This window comes from Petaurus breviceps, unplaced genomic scaffold (genome assembly GCF_028583685.1).
Source record: "Petaurus breviceps papuanus isolate PSGF00001 unplaced genomic scaffold, PetGlider_PUasm1.0 183, whole genome shotgun sequence".
Taxonomy (NCBI): domain Eukaryota; kingdom Metazoa; phylum Chordata; class Mammalia; order Diprotodontia; family Petauridae; genus Petaurus; species Petaurus breviceps.
The window spans coordinates 19,554,065-19,577,921 of NW_027185791.1; the positions used below are offsets into that span (position 1 = coordinate 19,554,065).

Here is a 23,857-nt window from a genome sequence, read left to right on the forward strand (position 1 = left end):
TGATCTGGAGAAGGAAATGACAAACCACTCCAGTATTTTTGCCAAGAAAACCCCAAATAGGGTCATGAGGAGTTAGATGGGATTAAAACAACTAAATAAGTCCACCACACCTGTGCCAAGGGGTGGAAAACATGCTTCATGATGAGTGTTTTGAAATTATTGATCATAGTTCTTAAGTCTTTTAAAGTTGTTTTTCTTTACAATGTTTTAGTAATTTTATAAATTGTTCTGGGACAGCTATGTGGTGCAGTAGATAGAGAGTACCAGCCCTGGAATCAGGAGGATCTGAGGTCAAATCCAGCTTCAGACACTTTCTAGCTGTGTGATCCTGGGCAAGTCACTTAACCCTGTTTGCCTTAGCTTCTTCATCTGTAAAATTAGTTGGAAAAGGAAATGGCAAACCACTTTAATATCTTTGCCAAAAAAGCCCAAGTGGGGTCACAAAGAGTTGGACACAACTGAAAAATGACTAAGCAACAACAAGCATTTCTAGAATTATATAAAATAATAGTGGTGATAATGAATGTTTTTGCTTTATTCCTGATCTTATCGGAAAATCCTCAAGCATTTTGCTATTATAGATAATGCTAGCTTTTGTTTTTAGATAGATATTATTTATCAAATTACATTTACTTCTATGCTTCTAATGTTTTTAATACAACTATTATTCTGTCAAAAACTTTTTATGCATCCATTAATATAACCATGTGATTTTGTAATTAATATAATTTATTATATTTATAATTTTTCTCACATTGAACCAACTCTGAATTCCTGGTATAAATTCAGCATGGTCAAAGTGTACAACTTTAAAAAATATATGTTGTTGTAACCTCTTTGCTAATATTTTCTCCAATATTTTTACATTAGTCTATAATAGTTTTTCTCTATTTTGTCTCTCTCTGACTTGAGAAAACTAGGTGACAGAATCAATATAGTCTTGGACCTGCAGTTAGGAAGACCTGAGTTGAAATCTGGCCTCAGGCACTTACTAGCTTTGTGATCCTGAGCAAGTCACTGTAGTGGCAATCACACTGGTATACCCAGGATTGCTGCTAGCACAGGTTCTTAGATCTGCTTTACTAGGAAAGATAGTTGTTTAAGGGGCCAACAATCTTTTTAAATCATATTCAGTAGTTCAGGGTTAAAGTCAGCACCTTGAACTTCAGAGAAAATACAAGCAGAGAAATAAAGACCAACAGACAGGGCTCTGACTGCCTGAATCAACTATACACTTTCCATACATCCCTGGATCTGGAGAGGCTTTACATTTGAGCAGTCAGGGAGCTAGGAACATGTGGCCACTCAGAATCTTGACCAGGGTATCACAAGATCCTTCTCATAAACAAGCCCCAAAGTAAAATACCAACTCAGAGAATATACACACCTCTCAGAGCCAGAAGTCATCACCACCCTCTTGACTCATACTTAATTAGATATTAGCAAAAGGTGTGAAAGCTTTCCTACAAGCAAGCCTCCCTTAAACAAACTTCCCTTAATGGGCTCCACATGAGGCCTATTAATGGGCAGGGAAGATCTTAAACCCTATTAACATGACAGTCACTTAAGTTCTCTTTGCCTCTATTTCCTCAACTATAAAATGGAAATAATAATAGCACCTTCTTTCCAAGGTTGTTGTGAGACTCAGATGAGATAATATTTGTAAAGCACTTAGCACAGAATATGGCACATAGCAGATGCTTAATAAATGTTTCTTTTCTTCCTTATTACAATAATTTATCTAATAGAAGAAGTTTGGTAAGATCCCTTCTCTTCCCCTCCCCTTCTTTTTTTTAAAAATAAGCAAAATATAATATTAGTATAATTTGTTCTTTGAACATTTGATAAAATACTTTTGTAAATCCATCTGGTCCTATTTTTTTCTTTGTTCAATTTGTTTTTCTGAAATTGGGTCATTTAAATAATTGATTTCTTTCTCTGCCAAGCTGGCAATATTAGCATTCTTAAATACTCATTTGTTTAAGTGTCCAGTTTTCTTGACATAAAATTAAGATAAATAACTTCTTAAAATTCCTTTATATTCTCTTCATCTGTTAGGAATTATCTTTTTCCATTTTTTTATTTTGGCAATTTTGTTTTCCTTGGTTTTTAAAATTAAAATGCATTAAGAGTTTGTTTAATTTTTTTAAGCTTAATTTCATGTACTTGAATGATTGTGGTTATTTTTTTCAGTTTTGTTTTATCTCCACTTTATTTTCAGCATTTCTATTCTTGTGTTTAGTTGAGTTCTTTATTTGATTTTTCCTTTCCTAGTTTTTTTTTAGTTGCATGCAGAATTGATTCTCTCTTCTTTATCTCTTTTATTGATGAAAATGTTTTGTGATATAAATTTTTCCTTAAGGATTGGTTTGGCTGCATCCCAAAAGTTTTGGCATGGTGTCTCATTGTTGTCATTTTCTTTGATGAAATTATCTATTGTTTTTCTGATTTGTTCTTTTACCCAGATAGTCTTTAAGATTCTTTAGATTCCACTTTTGATACTTACTGGATGTGTGATCATGGACAAGTTATTTAACCATTCAGTGCTGAGCTGGACATGTGTGGGTGTATGGGCACAGGAGTGAGCCCCTTGCTGATAGAAGATGGGGAATTCTTTTTGGTTTCCTGATTATTAGTGACTAAGAGTTAAGGGGATGAAATCAGGAATGATTCGCTCACTGTGGGGTCTATAAAAGAAAGAAATGGCTCCATGACCCTGCTGTCCCTTTCTCCCGTTTCCTTTAACCTCCTAGAGAGAAATACATCAAGCAAGGGGATCTTTTTCTTCTGCCCCCAACAGCAATGGCATCTTTCAGCAGAAGCACATGGCAATGAGAAGCAGGTGCTCTCCCACAGTCTGAAACTATTGTCCTTAGACTTCCTGCTACTAGCTGATTTCTTTGCCTTTTCATTTCATCTTCTAGTGATCCTGAGAAAGGAACATTACCAATCTTGGTGATTACCTGGGTTGATAATTCCTGAGTTCAGATTTTAGGTATCATCCAACAAGAGGGTGATGATTTCTGAAAGAGCCTGCTTCTTAGGTGAAAAGGGAGTGAGTGCTTCCAAGATCACTCTGTACTAATAAGACTAGAGGAAAGTCATTACCTGGCTAGCCAGGAAATCTGGGCCAAGTCTTCATGAGAATTTCTGTGTTACTCAGACAGAAAAGGTTCAAGGTGTGTTTTTTTCAGAGGAGTGTAAGGTGGGAAGGGGCAGGGCAGCAGGTCTTAGAATCAGGAAGACATATCTTCATGGGTTCAAATCAGGCCTCAGACTCTTACTAGCTGTATGACCCTAGACTCACTTAACCCTGTTTACCTCAATTTCCTCATCTGTAAAGTGAGCTAGACAAGGAAATAGCAAACCATTCCACTATCTTTGGCAAGACAACCCCAAATGGGGTCATTAGTCATTGGACATGACTGAACAACAAAATTTTTTGTGTGTATAGGTTCTTTCCCTTTTTAACTTTATGGGGTACATACCTAGTAATGGTATTACTAGGTCAAAAGCAGTGTATAGTTTTGTGACTTTCAGGGTATAGTTTCCGAATGATTTTATAGAATGGCAGCTACAGCACACTGTATACCAGTATTAAATCACCTTTCCTCCTCTATCTCCTCCAACAATTGAGTGTAGATCTCTTTTTCAATGAGTTTAGCTGAAAAGCAGAGATATAGGATGATCCCTTGTGATGATAGTGGGCTCTACTGAGGATTTTTTTTAAGCACAGGGGAGATTGGGTGTTTTTTATCTGTCTAATCCCAATAGCTGTCCCCCTTTGTCTGTCTCCCCTTTCATGACTAAACTCCTTGAGAAGGCCATCTACAGTTGCTGAGTCCATTTCCTTTCTTCTCAATCTCTTTCTAACTCTTTGCCATCTGGTTTCTGGCCTCATCATTCAACTGAAATCGCTCTCTCCAAAATCACTATGACCTCTTAATTGCCAAGTCTAACCCCCTTCTCTCAGTCCTCTCCCTTCTTGACCTCCCCAGAGCCTTTGACACTGGCCGTCTTCTTTTTTCTTGACACTCTCTTCTCTCTAAGCTTTTGTGACACTGCTCTCCTCTGGTTCTCCCCCTACATCTGACTGTTCCTTCTCAGTCTCCTTTGCTGGCCCTTCATCCAGGTCATTCCCACTAGCTGTGGGTCCTCTTCTCTTGCCCCTCTATACCATTTCACTTGATCTCATCAGCTCCCTAGGATTTGATTACCATCTGCATTCATGTGATCCAAAGATCTTCTTGTCCAGCCCTAATTTGCCTTGTGACCTCCAATCTCACATCTCCAACACTGGAATATTGAATGATGTCACAGAGATCTCTTAAACTTATATGTCCAAAACTGGACTCGTTGTCTTGCCCCTGCCAAAGCCTTCCCCTTCCAACTTCCTTAGTACTGGGAAGGGCATCATCATCCTCCCTATCACCCAAGGCTCATAACGTAGGTGCCGTCCTTGACTCCTCACCCTCTCTCACCCTCCCCCCGCCATATCCAATCATTTGACAAGTCCTCGAGGCCCTACATTTGAAGCATCTCTACTATATGACCCATGCCCTTCTCTGATACTACCAATACCCTGGCACCAATGACCCTCATTACTGCACGCAAAGACGATTGCAATAGGCTGCTGTTTGGTCTCCCTGCCCCGTCTCCCGTCCATTCTCTACTCAACTGTCAAAATGATCATTTTAAAAATACAGTCTGACTATGTCACCCATGTGCCATTCGATAAGTCCCAGTAATTCCCTGTCACCTCTAGGATTAAGTATTAAAATCCTCTCTTTGGTTTTTAATACCCTACATAGCTAGTCCCTTTCTTCCTTTCAAGTCTTCTTATACTATAATCCCTACCAGGCACTCTGTGATCTAGTGACCCTGACCTCCTACCTGTTCCCTGAACAAAACACTCAGTCTCCCAACTCTGAACATTTTCACTGTTCTCTATGTCAGGAATTCTCTCAATCCTTATCTGTCTCCTGGCTTCCCTGGTTTTCTTCAAGTCTCAGTCACAATTCCACTTTCTACAAAAAACCTTTCTTGGTTCTCCTGAATGCTAATTCCTTCTGCCTGTGATTATTTTCTATTTATCTTGTACGTAGGTTGTCTCTGCCTAGCTGTTTTCATGTCACCCCCATTAAACTTTGAACACCTTGAGAGCAGAGACTGGTTTTTTTTTTGTTTTGGGGGGAGTTTTTGCCTTTTCTTTGCTTATTACAGTGCCTGGACCATAATAGGCTCTTCATAAATGTTTCTCAACTTGAATTGGTTTGGCTTGACTTGACTTTATATGCAGCAGGGGCAGTAAATAGAGAGAGACTGAAAATTGGAGAGTGAGAATGATAGTAGGGGTACTCTTGTGGATAGTACCAGAGGGCATAGGACTTAGGGTCTGTAGAAAGGATGAGTTTGGCAAGAAAGACCACTCTTTCATCAGAGCCTGGGGTAAAGGAGGAGAGAGTAGTGGGTGATGTCAGAGAATATGTGAGATGAAGAGAAGGCAGCAAATGCCATCACTTTTTTTCAGTGACGTATGAGAAGAGGCCCTCAGCCGAAAAGGTAAGAGCAGGAGGCTTGAGGGGAAAAGAGAAGGTTTAGAACAGCTGCCATAGCTAATGGGATGTGAAATTGATTAGTGAGGAGGGAGACAATTTGCCTTACGTCAGCGAGAGACCAGTCGAGATTGGTGTAAAAACAAAAGGTATCAATAAAACTTGTGTGTATGTGTGTGTTTGCACATATGTGTGTGTATGTGCTTAAAACTAGGGTGTCATACAGTGAAAAAAAGGATATTAGATTGAAAATGAGTAGCCTCCTCCTGGCCAGGTAACTAGTTTGCTGGGTGACCTGAATCTCATTTTCTTCTTTTGTACAATGAGAGTGTTGGCCTACCTAATCTCTCTAGGGTCTTTTCCTGATCTAATATCCTATGATTTGGGGGACAGGTAGTGATGACATCAGATATTCAATGAATATGGAATTATATTGAAATCATGGGAGAAGGGCAGTGTGTAATCTTGTCAAGATCCTATTCAAGTAAACTTCTATCCCAGGGTGAATTGTAACCTAGGCTAGTAAAAGAACCTGGGGAGGCTTGGCTATTTCTAGCACCATCTGGTCTACAGTTGACAGCCAGCCACCTCAATCATACCCCCTTGCAGCTACTCTGAAATGTTAGGAGTTTGAGTTACCCACACAGTCTTGTAATTGTAGCTGATGACCTTTCACCAAATGCCAAAGTTCTTGCTGGCTATGAATAAATGTGGGGAGTGCTCGGCAGCCACAGATGAAGGTGCATAGAAGGGTGAATGGAAGCCCTGCCTATTTTCTTAAAGCCACATACAGTTGGTTGGTTGTTGTCCGTGCTCAAAGAGGACCAAAATGTCAGATCCAAAATGTCAGAACCACGTTGGGTTCAAGGTGCAGTGTGTCCAGCTGTGGTTGTCCAGACCTACACAAGCTTGGCAGGCTTGACCACAGGTCAGGCACAAATAGTCCCTACATTTTTTTTGAGCTACTTCAATTAAAGGCATATATAGACCTTGGTTGTAGTATAATTAATAATGATAATAGCTAAGACATGCCAGATCCTGTGCTAAATGCTTTACAACAATGATCTCATTTTATCCTCACAACAACCTTGTCAGGAGGTAGACACTAGTATTATCCCCATTTTACAGATGAGAAAAGTCAGGCAGATGGGTTCGGTGACTTGCCCACAGTCACGTGCTAGAAAGTGTCTGAGGTCAGAACTCAGGTCTTCCCGACTCCAGGTCCAGTGTTCTATCTACTGGACCACCTGCCTGCCCCTGGTATATAATCATAATAGCAACAACAACAGTATTTATTCAGTGCTTTCTACCTGCCAGGCATTTTATAATTATCTCATTTGAGGTAGGTGCTATTATTATCCTTATTCTACAGATGAGGAAACTGAGGCAGATAGAGATGAAGTGACTTTCCCAGGGTTACAGAACTGGTAAGCGTCTGAGGCCAGATTTGAACTCAGGTCTTCCCGGCCTGGCACTATATCCACTGTTCCAATGAGCTGTCCTGGCTGATACTTACGTATATTTACTTACCTAATACTTGGTACTTAAGACAATATTTCTTAGAGCTTTAGAATTCTCAATCAGTAGATCAGTATTTATCAGGAAATCTGAAAGCCATGCCTGGTAGGTTCATAAGCGGATTGCCATTATCCCCTCTTCCTAGTCTGCTTGCCCCCTCCGGCCCCTGCACCCACCCCTGTGGTTACTGTGACTCTCAGCAGGCAGAAAAGCACAGCTGGAAGCTGCCTCCCTCCCTCCCTCCCTCCTCCCCAGATCAGGAGCTCTAGCGCTAGCATCTTTCTCTGATCTTTTCCCTCTCCAGTGACTAGGGGGCAGCATAGAATAATGGACGGGGTCTAGACAGCATACTAGGATGGACAGAACAGGGGATTCGGGTTAGAAACTCTTGTGCTCAAACAAACCCCAACTCTGACCCTCGCTGGCTGGAGGAGCAGCCTGCTTAACCCCTCCCCAGCCTCAGTTTCTTCATTTGTAAAAAAAAAATGCCTATAGTGCCTACCTCACCAGTGTGTCCCGAGGCTCAAATGAGAGGATTATGTAGAGCACTTTACGGACTTTAGAGGGATATAGCAGTACCAGTTATAAGTGCAAAGATTTGAGGAGATGAAAAAAAAGGCTTCCTCTCCCCAAAACTTGGGAGATCCTGTTCTAAACTGTAAGCAAGTTAATAATAGTTACCATTTACATATATATGTACATATTTATATAGTGCATATATATACATATTTATATATGTATATATGTAGTGTATTTTTATAAGGTTTGCACAGAGCTTCATACACACACACACACACACACACACACACACATCTCATTTGATCCTCATAGCCCTGAAGCCTTTACAAACCCCTCTCCTCCATCCAGCACCTGTCTCTCTGCTCCCACCCCCTATTATTCATGCTTTCACATTTCTGATTTATTTGTACTTTACTTACATTTATGATAGTCAGTGTGGCCAAGTGGGTACAGGATTAGCCTCAGAGTCAGAAAAACCTGAGTTCAAGTTCCCCCTCTGACCCTCATAGCTTGCATGACGATGGGCCACTCCCAGCCTCTCCGTTCCCCAGGTTATTCCCTAAGTGACAGATGTGAAGCCTGTGTTCGTCAGCGCAGGGAATTTTCATAAGATGACAGATTAAATCACAAGTCCAGAATGGGGGGAACTTAATCTTTGTATTTATACTTGTTACATCTCAGACACCCAGAGAATGTAAATTGTTTGAGGTCCTTGGCTATGTCATTCCTATCTTAGTATCACCAGTATTTCAATCAATCTATCAATAAACATTTATTAAGCACCTACTGTGTTCCAGGTACTGTGTTAAACACTGGAGACACAAAAGGAGGCAAAAGGCCCTTCCCTTAAGGAGCTCAGTACTTAGAAGACTGCCCTGCACATGTTGTTGTTCAGTAAGTGGTGTCTGATTCTTTGTCTCCATTTGGGGTTTGCCATTTCCTTTTCCAACTCATTTTATAGTTGAAGAAACTGAGGCAAACAGGTTAAGTGACTTGCCCAGGGTCATACAGCCACAAAGCGTTTGAGGCCAGACTTGAACTCAGGAGGATGAGTCTTCCTGACTCTAGGCACAGCACTGCATCCACTGCACCCCCTAGTGAGCACTTAATAATTGCCCAGAGTTCCAGTTGCCATTTTAAAGCAAAAGGGAGTGGTAGAAAGATTATTGACTAGTCTGGGAATACAGAGCTGGTTCTGCCACTCAGGTAGTTGTGTAACCTTGCTAAAGTCACTACCTCTATGAGCCTAAGCTTCCTCTTCTAAAGATGAGGACACTGGATGAGAGGAAGGCCTTCTCATTCTAAGAGTTTATGGAAGAGGAACATTACTGGGTGCATACGGATGTACTTATGTGCATGTATATATAAATGTGTAGATATGTGGTGTTGGTTGAGAGCTAACTTCGAAGTCAAGAAGACCTGGGTTCAAGTTACACCTTGGACACATTGGCTGTGTGACCCTGGGTAAGTCATAGAACCTGTGTTCTAGAAAGTTCTCTGTCACTATGGGTTGTAGAGAAGGTACTAAAAGGCATTGGTAGAGGGAGTCCCCTAACCTGGAGTTCCTTATACCAATAAAACTACAGGTCCACAGCAATACCAGTACTAAGTCTGTATCCTAAAGAGATCATAAAAATGGGAAAAGGACCCACGTGTACAAAAATATTTGTAGCAGCTCTTTTTATGGTGGCCAAGAACTGGAAACTGAGGGGATGCCCATCAATTGGGGAATGGCTGAACAAGTTGTGGTATATCTATGTAATGGAATACTATTGTTCCATAAGAAATTATGAGCAGAGGGACTTCAGAAAAACCTAGAAAGAGTCGTGTGAACTGATGCTGAGTGAAGTGAGCAGAACCAGGAGAACACTGTACACAGTAACAGCAATATTGGGTTATGATCAACTTTGAGAGACTTGGCTCTTCGAAGTAATGGAAGGATCTAAGACAGCTCCAAAAGACTCATGATGGAAAATGCTGTCCACATCCAGAGGAAGAACTGTGGAGTCTGAATGCAGATTGAAGCAGACTTTTCTCTTTTTCTTTCTTGTGTTTTTCCCTTTTGTTCTGATTCTTTCAGAGCATGACTAATGTGGAAATATGTTTAATATGATTGTACATGTACAACCTATATCAGATTGCTTGTTGTCTTGGGGAGGGAGGAGGAGAAGGGAGGAATAAAAAAAGTTAGGAACTCAAAATCTTACAGGGGTGAATGTTGAAAATCAAAATTAATTAATTTTAAAATCAATTTTTAAAATTAATTAATTAAAAAAATACAGGTCCAATCCCTATCCCCATATTGTGTGTGTGTGTTTATTTATACCCATATCCTCTAAAGAGAGGAAATAGAATGATAGCAGGAACACATACCAGTAACTTACATGCCAGGAGCTTACCTCGAATATCAATAGCAATCAAAGACTATCAGTTCATGGGAACATAGGATTTAGGGCTGAATGAAACTTTAGTGATCATCTAGTCAAGTACCTTTATTTGATAAATGAGGAAACTAAGACCCAGAAATATTATACAATGTGCCCTTTCAAGGTTGCTTTTAAGCACTAAGCAGAGCCAGGATTCAAACTTACATCTCATGACTCCAAATTCAGTGCCCAAAAGAGATAAAACCCACCTAATTCTGGTTGGATTAAGTAGTTTCTGTTACTGCTGTTCAGTTGTTGGTCTGTCATGAAAGTGTCTAACTCTTCTGAGGTTTTCTTAGCAATGATACTGGAGTGGTTTGCCATTTCCTTCTCCAAATCAGTTTACAGGTGAGGAAACTGAAGCAAACAGAGTTTTGGGACTTGCCCAGGGACACACAGCTAGGAAGTGTCTGAGGCTAGATTTGAACGCAAAATCTTCCTGACTCCAGGCCCAGTGCTCTATCCCCTACGCCGCCTAGCTGCCCTGGTTAAGTAGTAATTGTTAACAATTACAGGCTTATCAAAAAAATGTTTGATTGTATCTAGGTTGCATTTTTTTTCTTTAAAGTTTACATTAATTACAGCATCACTTTTAGGTATGGTAATTTAAAATTAGTGAATGTCGTGCTTTTAAAATTTAATAGTCAAAAATTCATCAAGAAAAATAAAAACTGAGTGAAATCATGCTCTGTTTCTGTCATCCAGTTAAACACGTTTATTGGAAAACTCTCTCCTTGAATATAAAAAAAACATGTACTAGCATCTACCTTCCAATTATAGTTATAGTACCTAGGAAGAAATGGAAATAGACACCATGGCCTTACGCACTGAAATTTTAAAAGTGCTGGCAGATGTCCTCAACACAAACAACTAGTACATGTGAGAGGAGAAAAGTGTAAGATTCAGCACAAATCAACGAAGCTTTTTTTTAAGGAAGAATAATTTTATTTGCTCTTTTGGCTTCCCTACCTCTCACGATATCTTTACGATTTGTGGTGCTATAGAATGTGCCTTTTGGTTAGGGTGGCCAACGCACCATGTAGAATCGGTACATCAAAAGGATTGTGGGAAATAAAAAAGGGCTGTGGGGTTGGTCTGCCATGAACGTTTGTCTGTTCACAGAGTGCGCTATGATCTTTGGTCCTGCTCTTTCTGGTGTCTCAGCTCGTGTGGGAAGAGGAGATCTTCACTTGGCAGCATGCTTCTTATAAATTGCTAGGAATTCATTCACATCATCAGGGGACCCCAGAATGACTGGTGCTCTCTCATGGATGTCAGTGGGAATGATGTCCAACACAGCTGTATTTCCTGTGGTAGCCAGTCCTCCAGCTTTCTCCATGACAAAGGCCATTGGGTTACACTCATACAGGAGTCTCAGCTAGAAAATAAAAGACAAGAACAATCCAGTCGCAGGCTTGTATGGTGGGCAGGTATTGAGAGATGCAAACTTCTCATCTTACAAATGAGGGAACTGCAGCTCAGAGGATCGTTTCTACAGTTATTCGGGTGGTAAAGCAGCAGAATCAAGATTTAAACTTGGGCCCAAATCTAGTGTTCTTTGCACAACAACAGCCTACTCAGTTTAGTATTTAAAACCAGGGGAATCCTGGAGCCGGCTCACACCTGGAGAGAGCCAGTTGTTAAATTTTCAGTGTGAGTATTTACACCTATGAAATCAGCAAATTACAAAGTCAGGGCTTGATATATTGTTTCATTTATTGTCCAGACTTGAGAAAATGTTGGAGAAAATGTTAATCATGCAGATTAAGTTTAAGACCATGGGGACAAAGAAAAGTGGACAGTACTTTAAAAGGGAAACAATTTCTTTTACCACACTTAGAAAAAGTGGTAGAACAATGTTTCTTAGACCATATAAGAAATCATATTCAGTATCTGAGAAAAGCCCAAACATGAGTCATGTCAGATTAAGCCAGTCTAATCAGTAAGTTCGAGATATCTAAGAGACAAGTGTCACAACAGATCCATACTTTTCCTTGCAAAAGTGTTTCCCAAGGGCTAATAGGCTCATGAGGTGTCTATCTCTATAAATCATTTGAAAACAATCAAATAGGAAGTGGAATAGTGTAGATGCCCAGACTTGGAGTCAAGAGGACCTGGGTTCAAGTACTGCTTCTGATAAATAATTGCTGTGTGACCTCTGACACCTTGCTTAACCCATCAGAGCCCCCAGGCAATTCTCTAAGAGTATAAATTATAAACTACTTGGTAATCTGCATTGGCAGGAGGCGTTTCCCACACTGGGAATTCTGTACTGTGATCACAGGATCACAGACATGGAAGAGATGTCCAGAGGTCACTTACTTCACACTCTAGCCCCCTCCCCAACTTCTGACTTCAAGTAGGTTTTGTGGTTTCAGTCATGTCTGACGTTTCATGACCATTCAGGGTTTTTCTTGGCAAAGATACTGGAGTGCTTTGCCATTTCCTTCTCCAGTTCATTTTACAGGTGAGGAAATGGAGGCAAACAGGGTTAAGTGACTTCCCCAGCATCACATAGCTAGTAAGTGTCTAAAGCTGAATTTGAACTCAGGTTTTCCTGGTTCCAGGCCCATTACTCTATCCACTGCACCACTTAGAGGCCTCTTCAAGTATAACTACCTCTAAACCAAAGAACATACCCTAATATCTCTGAGCAGGCCATCTCCCCTGGGTGGGGGGGGGGGCAGAGGGAGCTGGGGAAGCAGCCTTCCTAACTCAAACTGCCCTGTGTGCAATTGAGCCCATTTCCTCGGTCCAGTCCTCAAGAAGGAATGTTTACCTTTCCTTTGGGGCTTTTCTTGTTGGCTGGATACAAAAAGATTCCTCCATACACCAGCGTTCTGTGCACATCTGCCACCATGGAGCCCACATATCTTGCACCATAAGGAGCTGTGTTATCCTGCCAATTTCAAGATAATTGGTAATTGGGATTGAAAGCAGGGGGGCAAATAACAGTGTTCATATATGCCTGCAAGCCTATAAAAAAAAGCTTAAAAGACAGATATTTTTCCCCTTAAAACCATGTTCACAGCATCATTTTAAAGGGTGGGGGTAAGAGGAGGAAGAATGGGGAGCGATGGGGGAAGGTATTGTTAAGTGAAGCAGCTTGGGAGGGATGGCATCAAGAATAAACGATCCTGGAGGCTTTAATTCCACTGTGGCCCACGTGAATTTATAACCCTTGTACTCTGAGCTCACAGGTCCCTGAACTGAAAGTGTTTTATGACCAATTAACTCATTAATCTTGCAGGAGGCAGCTGCTTTTATCTTCCTGTTTCCCCTCACTTCTGCCTCCCACCGGCCCTGGATAAGAATTCTGAGGGCAGTGCCAGGAACTGAACCTTTGGACCTTCAAGGACCAGAACAACATGCGTCGCTCTTTGGGGCTGCTTCTCCTTGTTACAGTTTCACAACAGCGTTCCTTGTGGTTAATTAACAAAAGGCACTCAAGGAGTGTGGTGGGCTCTATCAAGACCCACTCAGAGTAGTTATCCCACTTCCATTATTGGGTATCTGTGTGTGGGGGGGTACATATGCACACACACACACCCTTGTATACATACACACATATATCTGTGTGTTTTGTGTCTATACTTGTATGTATATAAGTGTGTATACATACACACATATACACATACCTATACGTATATATGCACACTTTTATATGTGTGTATATGTGAATCTATCTTTTTTTTTTTACAAGGCAAATCAGGAAAGAACAGATATCTATAGTTTTTGTAACAGAACTAACATAAGGCAAATATCCTGGTCTCTTTTTGCCCTTGTAAGTGCTTATCATCTTAGAGGTTCTTAGCCAGAGGTTTGTTAAATTCTCCTTTTTAAAAAAATTTGATAATTAGGTTTCAATAAAATGGTTTCCTTTGTAATTCCATGTATTTTATTTTATGCATTTAAAAACATTATTCTGAGAATGAGTTCATAGGCTTCACTGGATTGCCTAAGGGATGCATGATGCAAAAAAGATTAAGAATCCCTGTCTTAGAATGATACTCCCCCTGCCCCCATAATAAAATCCTTTTTAACATTTAAATTTTTAATTTTGTTTTTTTTCTCAATTATATAGAAAGAAAATTTTAACATTCATTTTTTTTAATTTTGGGTTCCAAATTTTCTCATTCCTTCTCTTCCCTAATCTCTTCATGAGAAGGCAAGCAATTTTATAAAGATTATACATGTGCAGTCATACAAAACATTTCCACATTAGCCATGTTGCAAGAGAAAATTTATCTCCCTGGGACCAACTTGGTATTCATCTTGTTGAAGTAATCAAGGTTCATTCTTGCCTAACAGAAACATGGCTTACTTGCCTAATGGCAACGTTAGCATGCTTGAAAGCTTTCACTCACACTCAGCTGGGAGGTGTATTCTACCTCTGTGATACATTTTACTTGTGGGTATTACAGAGGTGGTCCATGGATATTCTCACCTGGGGAAATTTCTTCTTCTGGACATACTCTGCAATTGCAGGATCAAAGTCCCTGGCGTAGCCCTCATTAAGACTGTAGATATTACCTTTCTTTTTTATCTTCACATCCTTTTCAACCAAAATGAATTCCCCAATAGCCTTAAAAAAAAGAATTGGGAAATCTTGAAATATGCAAATATTAATGGATAGCCTGAGGTTACCACTCAGTCATGACGTGACAAGACTCTACAAACAATGCAGGGTCTGTGGTACATGAGGGAGGGTATTGCTTATGTGGTGAAGTAACTCCAAGGAGATTGGGGGAAAGGATCACACATTCCCATTTTGCTCTGGGACGAGAATTAAGCCAAGCTTTTCTTTAGAGCAGATTTCTGCTCTGCCTTCTTGGTAGCGGATGGTTGAGGATCTGCCCAATCAGTTTTTAGCTTTTGTGTTGAGACAACTCACACCGGCACAAAAACCAGCACCTCCCCCCACCCTACCTTCACCCTACCATGTGTCATGGAGGTCACTTAACTATCGTCCCACGTAAATAAATAATCGATCCTCACTGGAAAGTCTGGGACTCAGGCTGAGCCGCCCAACCCCATGTAAGCAGTGGGAAACAGCACGTAAGGATGGAAAAGGAGAGTTGTCCATGACAAGCTAAGCTGATATTTAGAAAATACAAATTTCATCATGCAAAACAGCCACATGCAGACAAGAAGTCATGCTTTCTGAGTGCATTGGAGGAGCTGCTTAGTCACAAAGCTAGATACAGTATCTGACTGTACCATCTAAGGGCTCAGGTAGCAAACTCCATCTCCGTGATACAAGTCAGAGATAACCAATGTCAAAGTGTTTTTGAATGTAACAGCAATAAGAAAATGCAAATTGTTGCTGCTATGGTGACTTGCTCAAGCATATATTTATATGCACAAATATTGTCTCAGCCTAGAGAGTGTAAGTTACGTGAGGGCAGGGACTGTTTGATTTTTAAAAAGACTTTTATAATAATAAATATTTATTAAGTGTTTGAGGTGTATAAGGTCCTATACTAAGTGCTAGGGGAAATACAAAGTTTAGATAATACAGTCGCTGTACTCACAGAATAGGAATAAACAGGCCACAGGCACTCATTTGTTATTTACTTTAGTACAGTTTTAATCAGCTTGAGTAATAGCAGCCTCCCCCCCCCCCAAAAAAAAATAGCCCTACATTAACTTTTTGAAATGGCGTAGCGGCTGTTAGGCCTCAGAAGGGTAAATGGAGAACTGAATACAGGAAAACTTACACCTTTGGACATCCTTCTGCAATCTGGAAAGAAGAATAGGTTTATTTTTTTTCTTCATCTGATAAACTTAGGAGTGACTCTATTTTGAAATGCCCATCTATTTAATCTAAGTAAATCTTTTTTTTTTTTTTTTGCCTTTTGGAGGTCAACTGGAGTTAAGTAACTTGCCCAAGGTTACACGGCTAGTTTTTTTTTGTTTGGGTGTGGGTGTTAAGTGTCTGGGGCCGGAACCGAACTCGGGTCCTCCTGATTCCGGGCGCCAGAGCTTTACTCACTGAGCCACCTAGCCGCCCCCTAAGTAAATCTTGAATTGCAATAAATTAAATAACAGGATTAATTACTTCAGAAGCACATGCTTTGGCCAAGGGTTTAGTCCTTTACTAGATTGGAATCCTGGCTCTGTCACTGTTTTTCTAAGTGAATCTCAGCTATCTAGGTCTCAAATGGTAGTATAAGCCTATGTTGCACCCCCATATTTTGAAGGGGTATAAATGCAGTTGTGCAAAACTTTATGGACACTCTGCTTGGCCCCAGAAACAGGAGCAGCAGGAAGAAGATGCAAAGAGGCAGATAGAGGTATCCTGTAAGGAAGCTTTCTAAGAATCCAAGGAACAATGAATGGGCTGCATCAGCAGCAGGCTCCTCCTCTCTGGGTGTCCTCCAAAGCGGGATGCCGTGTCATAGGAAGGATCATAAGACCGTAGATTTGGAGGAGGAAGGGGCTTTGGAAACCCCTGAGACCAGCCCGATCAGTCTTATCCAGGTAGGGTTTGGTCTAGGTTGACTTTGACATGCTTAGTAACTGTCAAATTCTGTGATTTAGTGAAAAATATGGTAAGCCCACAATTGTGTTCTTATTTGTGATACTTTTGAACAACCTTACCCTAGATGCTGTTTACCTCTCAAAGTCAAAATTATTAAATTCAGCATTTTTCAATTATTTACGGTCCCTCAATAAAATGTGCATCAATGCTACATAAAATGCTTGCTATTATTTATTTCATTAATGCTATATGAGGGAATTTGGGTCAATAAAACTAGATCATCAGTTTTATATTTATATGATCTGTGTATATAAAATTATGTCAGGAGAAAAGAAATTTCTAGAAATATCTTATGTTTTGTGTTTTTTTTTTTACTAAATAACTAAATGTAAGACAATTCATCTAATAGGCTACAGATGATTTATAAGATAAAATCATAGCAGTGAAAATTTTTCACGGTACCTTGGGAACCTCAAGTCCAACCTCTAAATTTTTGGAGAAGCAGGCTATTTTAGCAGTTGCCTTTGCTAATCTAGAAATCCTGTTTTTCTCCACAAGGGAGATGTTCCACTGCATTTTTTCATTTCTTTGTGTTCTATAACCAACAAATCTCTTGGTGTTAACAGAAGGCACTGGGAGAAGTCCAAGAGTTTACCTGCTTCCATCTGGAACTACAGGATGTGGCAGAAGTAAATTTTTGAAGAACATGATGGAGAACCCTAGGACATTAAAATCTAAAGAACTTTGGGATGAAAAGACAACGTCCTATTCTTCAATGGGAATCCCTCTCAGAGTTCGTGTAACATTCTTTACTTTAAAAAACAAGCACGTGAATCTCTCTCTATCCCCCCCTCAATTCTCCTAAGCCTCCCTTAACATCCCCACATCTGTCTGCTAACGTGTTGCCTCTTTTCTTTCCCACAGGAATTCTCACCGGGTCCAGCATAAAGCAGTTGACTCCACATGACATAGCCAGCACTAACATGGTGGCACTGCCATAGAGGGCATATCCAGCAGCCACTAGATTCCTGCCAGGCTGCAGAGCATCCTTCTCAGAAGGCTCACCAGTTGAATTCTGGAATGGAAAAAAGGAAATCTTTTTTGGGGCCTCCATTATTTACAGGATGCATGATGATACTGCAGTCCTAATGTAATGAGACATCTCTCTTTAATAGCTTTACTTCATGCATTAGGTAATTTCCTGATTCTATTACTGTAGGAGCCTTCCCACCAGATGCCTAGTTTCCTGTATCTGCAGCACTCCTTCCAAACCAGATCCTGCTCTAATTTTCCTAATCAGATTTTCTCTTGCTTCTCCATTACCACTTCAAAATATAAACACACACACACACTTTAGCTATAGCTCCCTGAACATTCTAATTTTATTACTATCATCCAGATCTCCCACCATTCGACCTCCTCTTCACTTAAACAAATTAACACAGGGTTGAGAGAACTATGTCTACTGGGAAAATTGAATATGTGGAGGATATTTCCAGGGGATAGAGCTTTGTATAGAAAGGACTCCATGAAGTCAGTGGATTTGAATTTTTCCCTATCTTCATCACAAGTTATAAGTATTCCCAGAGAAATGGATATCAGTCAGTTATCTCTTACTTATGCTTCCATGGAAGGGGTAAAAAAGGGAGAAAACTCCTAATTTGCTAGGCTGGGTACACTTTCTATGTAGCATGGGAATATCTGGCTCCTTGTTGAGGCACATGTCCCTTACTGAGATGATATAGAGAATTGCTTGTCAGTCCCCAATAAGTAGGACATCTCTGGAGATTGTCAGTTGTGAGTTAGGGAGAGAGGCTTTAATTGTGCTATCAGAGGTATGGAAAAAACTCTGCCCTTCTCCTTTGGACCCCTCTCCCATTATGCATTCTTTCTTCTCCTTGAATTTTTAGCAAGAAGCAAATGGGTCTTCTCTCCCTTCTCTCCCAATGATACAACATTGGGTGGCTTATAGCACAGGCACACAGCATAGGAAGATGTGCTTGATGAAGCAGGTTTGAGATTGAACCTTATGTCCTTGGCTGCTTTCTTCTGCTTCTTTCTTTTCTGAAGCACAGGTCAGCAACTAATGATCCTGAGAACTGGATGTTTAGAGCCTTGGGGGGTCTACCATACAAGTTCAAGAATCCCTAAGCTTTTGAGTCAGGTACTGGCTGACCAATGGGAGATTTCCTTAACAGCATTCTTCTCAAAGGAGAGAATGACCACCACCAGGAACACCACGTAGATGAAGGACCAAAGAAATCCAAGCCTTGACTGGCCAGGAGCTCTAGACCTTGCACAGACAGCTCAAGCCCAAGGTGAATGTTAAATACCTCTTCTGTGGTCCCACAGAAGACACAGGAATAGAGCTAGACAGCAAGAGAAAGGTAGGCAGATAATGGGCTGTGCTTCATTTCTTTCTGTGTTTGATCTTTGAGTCTTTTGTATTTTACATAAAATGACTGTCATTATACAAAGCACACATCATATATCGAATATCTGCCTTTTCTAGAAAGGACCTTGCTGACCCAGTTTTGGGAAGATGGCAGACATGAGCCATACCTAATCTTTGTTTCAGTGATTTCTATGAAGTTACTCCAGGGTATAGAGGGAGGAAAGGAGGGAAAGAAAAAAAGGGAAAGAAGGAGGAGGAGGAAAAGGAAGAGACAAAGACAGAGATGGAGAGAGAGAGAAAACTGATCCTGGTCTCCCCTTTTAGGGGTCAGGCCTTCATCTTGGTCCATGAGAACCTACAGGCCCAAACAGAAGGGGCCCTGCACTAAGAGCTCTATTTCTTTTGTCTTCACTATACACTGGATTTGTTCATTGCCAAGCTCTTTGATATAGGATTCAATTTAACAAGCACTCATTCTGTGCAATGCACTCACTATGCTAGGCACTGAAGATACAGAATTGAAAAACTTCAGAATCTGCCCTCAAAGCGCTTATAACATAAGAATATAGCATGCACAGGAATAAGAAACTGTACAAAGTAGATTGCAATAGGTAAGAAATTCAAAGTGGTCTGAGCAAACTTGAGGAAGATATTACTTACACCAGAAGAAACCAGTGAAGGCTTTCCGGAGGAAGTAATCCCGAAGTGAAAGAAGGTTTTCAACAAGAAAAGAGAGACATTCTAGGTACAGAGGACACTTCCTGTATAAATGTACAGAGGTGGCAGAGTGCAGGACCCAAGCAGCAGAAGCAGCAGAGTTTGGCTGGAACATGAAAGGTGAGGGCTGTGAAGGGAAGTAGCATGAAATAAAACCGGAAAGTAGGGCAGAACCAGACTGCGGAAGGTCTTAAATGTCGGGTTTGAGTTTCATCTTGTACAGGACACAGGGAGTCACTGTTTTTTGAACAGGAGGCCGTCTCGTGTTGGAGACTTGCAAGTGACCGGAAAGCGGTGTGACCCAGGGTAAAATCGAGCACCGGCTCAGCACTGGTTTCTACAAGTTCCTAACCTGGGTTTGGGTCTGGGCAGCACAACTGTGGGCATGGCCCTGGTTGGAGCTACAGCACACTACTGTTGGACTCCCCCACTGCCAGACTGCTGGAAAGCATTGCAAGTTCAGAGTGACAGAAGTGAAGGCTCCCCTTTGGTCTGCCTGAACTTCCTGCCCTGGTGATTCTGCTGCAGGCTTCAGGCCAGGCTAGGGATTGGATCTGAGACCCTCACTCCACCTCCTGAGGTCAGAGCCACATAGCAGACACTTGCTTCTGATCTTTCTCCTTACTCAGTACACAGCTGATAGCCCAGTCCTTGTCTTGGACTGCCACTCCTAAGTTCACGTCTCCTCAGGTCACACTAGATCTATGACCCAGCAGTGGTTAGTGGACAATAGAGCTGCCAGTTGGCACCTGTTCCTACTACCTGTATGAGGCTGGACAACTCTGAGCCGGATCTGAGACCTCATTCCCTGCTTCACAGTCAAAGGTAGGCTTCTCTCAGTCCCCATGCAGGCACATTCTGTGTGACTGTCCCCAGTATCCACAGACCTCTCTGTCTTCCTATTATTATTGACCTGGTCTGGAAAAACTACTCACTATGATATTTTTCTTAAATTTCCAAATTAGGACTCAGTCTGGTGTATTTCTAGATTTGGGTGGGGAAAGTTGTTGGGGAGAGTCTGGCTACCCCATTATACTTCTGTCTCCTGCCTAGAGTGTACTCTACCTCCACCCATCTCTCAAAGTTCCTCCCTTCTTTCATGACAGAAGTGGCATATGAGTTGAGCCTTGAAGTTTTCCCTGACTGCCCCCCAACACTCCCTCCAGTCTAAGAAAGCAACAAGTATCTCCTCCCATCAAATGCATGCATAGCCTTTTTACTAGACTTTTCCTTTGTACTTAGGACACTGTCTTCTATCACAGTTATTCTTGTGCACATCTTTTCCCTCATCACATTTTAATAGCGAGTAAAGTCTAGGCTCTTCCTGTATTCCAAGGATCAAATACACGTACTAGAGGACAAATGTGTGCTGAATTGAATTAACTTATACTTTGCAGGTATAAAGAGATATGATCGCTAATGATATTGATAAGGCCTTTTGAGAGCTTCAAGCTACAAGAATAAAATACTTTCCATTTTCTTCCCACTAGTATACATTGCCTGGCCAACTTAATGTATCTTCATGCACAGAGTGGAAGGTTTGGGTAATATCCTAGCAATAATTTCAGAACTTGGGTAAAAATCTCTTTAAAATCGTGTCCTCCACAACATATATGTGTGTGTATATATACATACATACATACATACATACATACATATATTTGCTGCTATAACAGTGGATAAGGTGATAGTCAGTGAAGCCCACTCATGGAAACACATGGTTCCTTAGGCTTGAATCTTCTGCTGATCCAAAAGAAAAATGAAGCATCCCATTTTACCTTTCTGTAGATGCCAAAAATAGTTCCAATGGATGCCAGGCAGTCAATGTTCGAAGAACCATCCAGAGGATCAAAACAGACCACATATTTACCCTGAAAATAAAAGGAAAAATGATCAGGTTTTACTTTGAATGTAAGTGTTACAGTAAGTAGAGTCAGGGGATCCAAAGGGTACCCAAGACGAGGGAGCAAAGTAAGGAAGTGCTATTAAGGATAACAAAAATCCACACTCAGTGGATGGGATTACTGCTAAAGGTGGTGGGGCATAATGGACTCAACATTGGATTTCTAATCAGAAAAAGTTTATTCAAATCATTGCTCTTCCATTCACTACTACTCACTGTGCCCTTGGGCTAAGTCATTCCACCTCTTCTGTCCTCAGTTTTCTCTGTTTTCTCAATTTCTCAAATAAGGAGATTGGATCACATAATATCTAAGACCCCCTTCTGATTCAAATGTGATCCTTTAACCAAGTTTAAACCCTGGCTCTGCGGCTTCCTACATGCGTGTTTTGAGTAAGTCATCTCCCAGGATATCAGTTTTCTCATCCAAAAAAATGAGGAATAAGACTAGGTGGTCCTTGTAGCTCTGAACTCCTCGGGCAGGGGTGCGAAGCCTGTGACCTCAAGGTCACAAGTGGCCCTCTAGGTCCTCAAGTACAGTCCCTTAAAAGGATTTGTTCTGTAAAACTTGGACTCAGTCAAAAGGCTGTACTGTCCACCCCTGTCCTAGAGTCCCTAGCAGTGGTGTCAGACTCAAACAGCCACTAATCCATGTATAAGGATCCCTGTGGCTACATAATGACTTAGTTTTAAAACAAAATGTTATTTATGTTTTCATTGTATTTTTCCCCCAGCTAGATAGGACAGTGGGTAGAGCACTGGCCTTATAGTCAAGAAGACCTGAGTTCAAATTAGGCCTTAGACACTTACTAGCAGTGTGACCTGGGGTAAGTCACTTAATCCCAATTGCCTCCAAAATAAAAACAAAGTCATTTCCCAAGTACATCTTAATGTGGTTTGGGCTATACTCTGAAGTGCTCTGGGCTGAGCCTGGGAATGGGACTTGTATTTGAGACTTTTGGTCTACAGAATTATTTTTTAATTTAATTTATATTTTCTGTTAACATTTTAAGTTCCAAACTGTCTCCCTCCCCTCCCCACACTAGAGAAAGCCACCATTTGACACAGATTTATAAATACATGTAAAACTATACTATGTATACTTCTGTTTTTCAGTTCTTTCTCTGAAGGTATATAGCACCTTTCTTAATAGGTCCTTTATAGTTGATTTGAGTATTTATAGTCCTAAGAATAACTTACTGTTCACAATTATTCTTTAAATAATATTGCTGTTACTGTATACAACATTCTCTTTGTTCTGCTCACTTCACTTTTCATCATTTCTCTCTCTATTCTTCTATAATCAACCAGTTCATCATTTCTTACAGGGCAGTGGTACTCCACCACAATCATATACCACAACTTGTTCAGCCATTCCCCAACTGATGGGCATCACCTCAGTTTCCAATTCTTCACCACCACAAAGAGAGCTGCTACACATATTTTAGGGCACATAGGTTCTTTTCCTCTTCCCTGATCACCTTGGGAAACAGACCTAAGAGTGGTATTGCTGGGTTAAAGGGTAAACAGAGTTTAATAACTTTTTGGGCATAATTCCAGATTGCTCTCCCAAATGGTTGGATCAGTTCACAGTTCCACCAACAATGTGATTAATGCTCCGATTTTCCCACATCCCCTCCAACATTTGTCATTTTCACCTTCTTTCATTTTAGCCAATTTTATAGGTGTGAGATGATATCTCAAAGTTGTTTTAATTTGCATTTCTCTAATCAGTAGTGATCTAGAGCATTTTTCATATGACTATAGTTTTGATTTCTTCCTGTTCACATTCTTTGACCACTTCTGGGCTGGGGAATGACCACAGAACTCTTCATAGAACTGACCACGATAATGTAATGGGAAGTCACCATGAAAGACTCCAGGAGCTTGACTAAAACAGTGCCACGAATGACCACAAGAGACTGATAAAGAAGCATATCTCTCCACCTCTTGGTAAAGAGATACAGAAGCATACCTAGTCTCAGATAGGGCTGATATCTCCACTCGTTTTGCTTGATTTTACATATTTGCTATGGGGAGAGAGCCCTGCTAGTGGTAGTGAAAGATACTTGTTTTTTAAAGCTTCAATAAGTATTTGAAAAGTTTAACACAGGAAACAGAGGAGAGGCTTTAGAAGGAGTGAAAAATAGGACAATTTGCTGCTACCTGGTTAAATATATATTTATACACAATTATTTAGTCTTAAGTCTGTATCTGTATTCGTATAGTTACTTATGTGTACATCTTTTCTTCCTTATCACATGACATATGCATATGTGTATGTTTGTGTATTGTGAGTGTCCCAAAAGTCTTTAAAACTGCACTAAGACTTTTGGGACAGCA

General features: G+C 40.7%; 1 protein-coding gene across 1 annotated transcript in view; it reads right to left on the reverse strand.

Annotated features, from left to right (window-relative positions):
• Positions 1–10,705: 10,705 nt before the first annotated feature.
• Positions 10,706–23,857, reverse strand: part of LOC138161147 (fructose-1,6-bisphosphatase 1) — a 37,691-nt gene continuing 24,539 nt past the window's right edge. The window contains exons 3-7 of the mRNA XM_069087986.1: positions 21,393–21,485; positions 17,437–17,577; positions 14,466–14,603; positions 12,798–12,917; positions 10,706–11,396 (exon numbers count right to left, since the gene is read on the reverse strand). Coding sequence (XP_068944087.1) covers positions 11,205–11,396; positions 12,798–12,917; positions 14,466–14,603; positions 17,437–17,577; positions 21,393–21,485 — 684 coding nt within the window. The 3' untranslated portion in view covers positions 10,706–11,204. The remainder of the gene's footprint in view (positions 11,397–12,797; positions 12,918–14,465; positions 14,604–17,436; positions 17,578–21,392; positions 21,486–23,857) is intronic.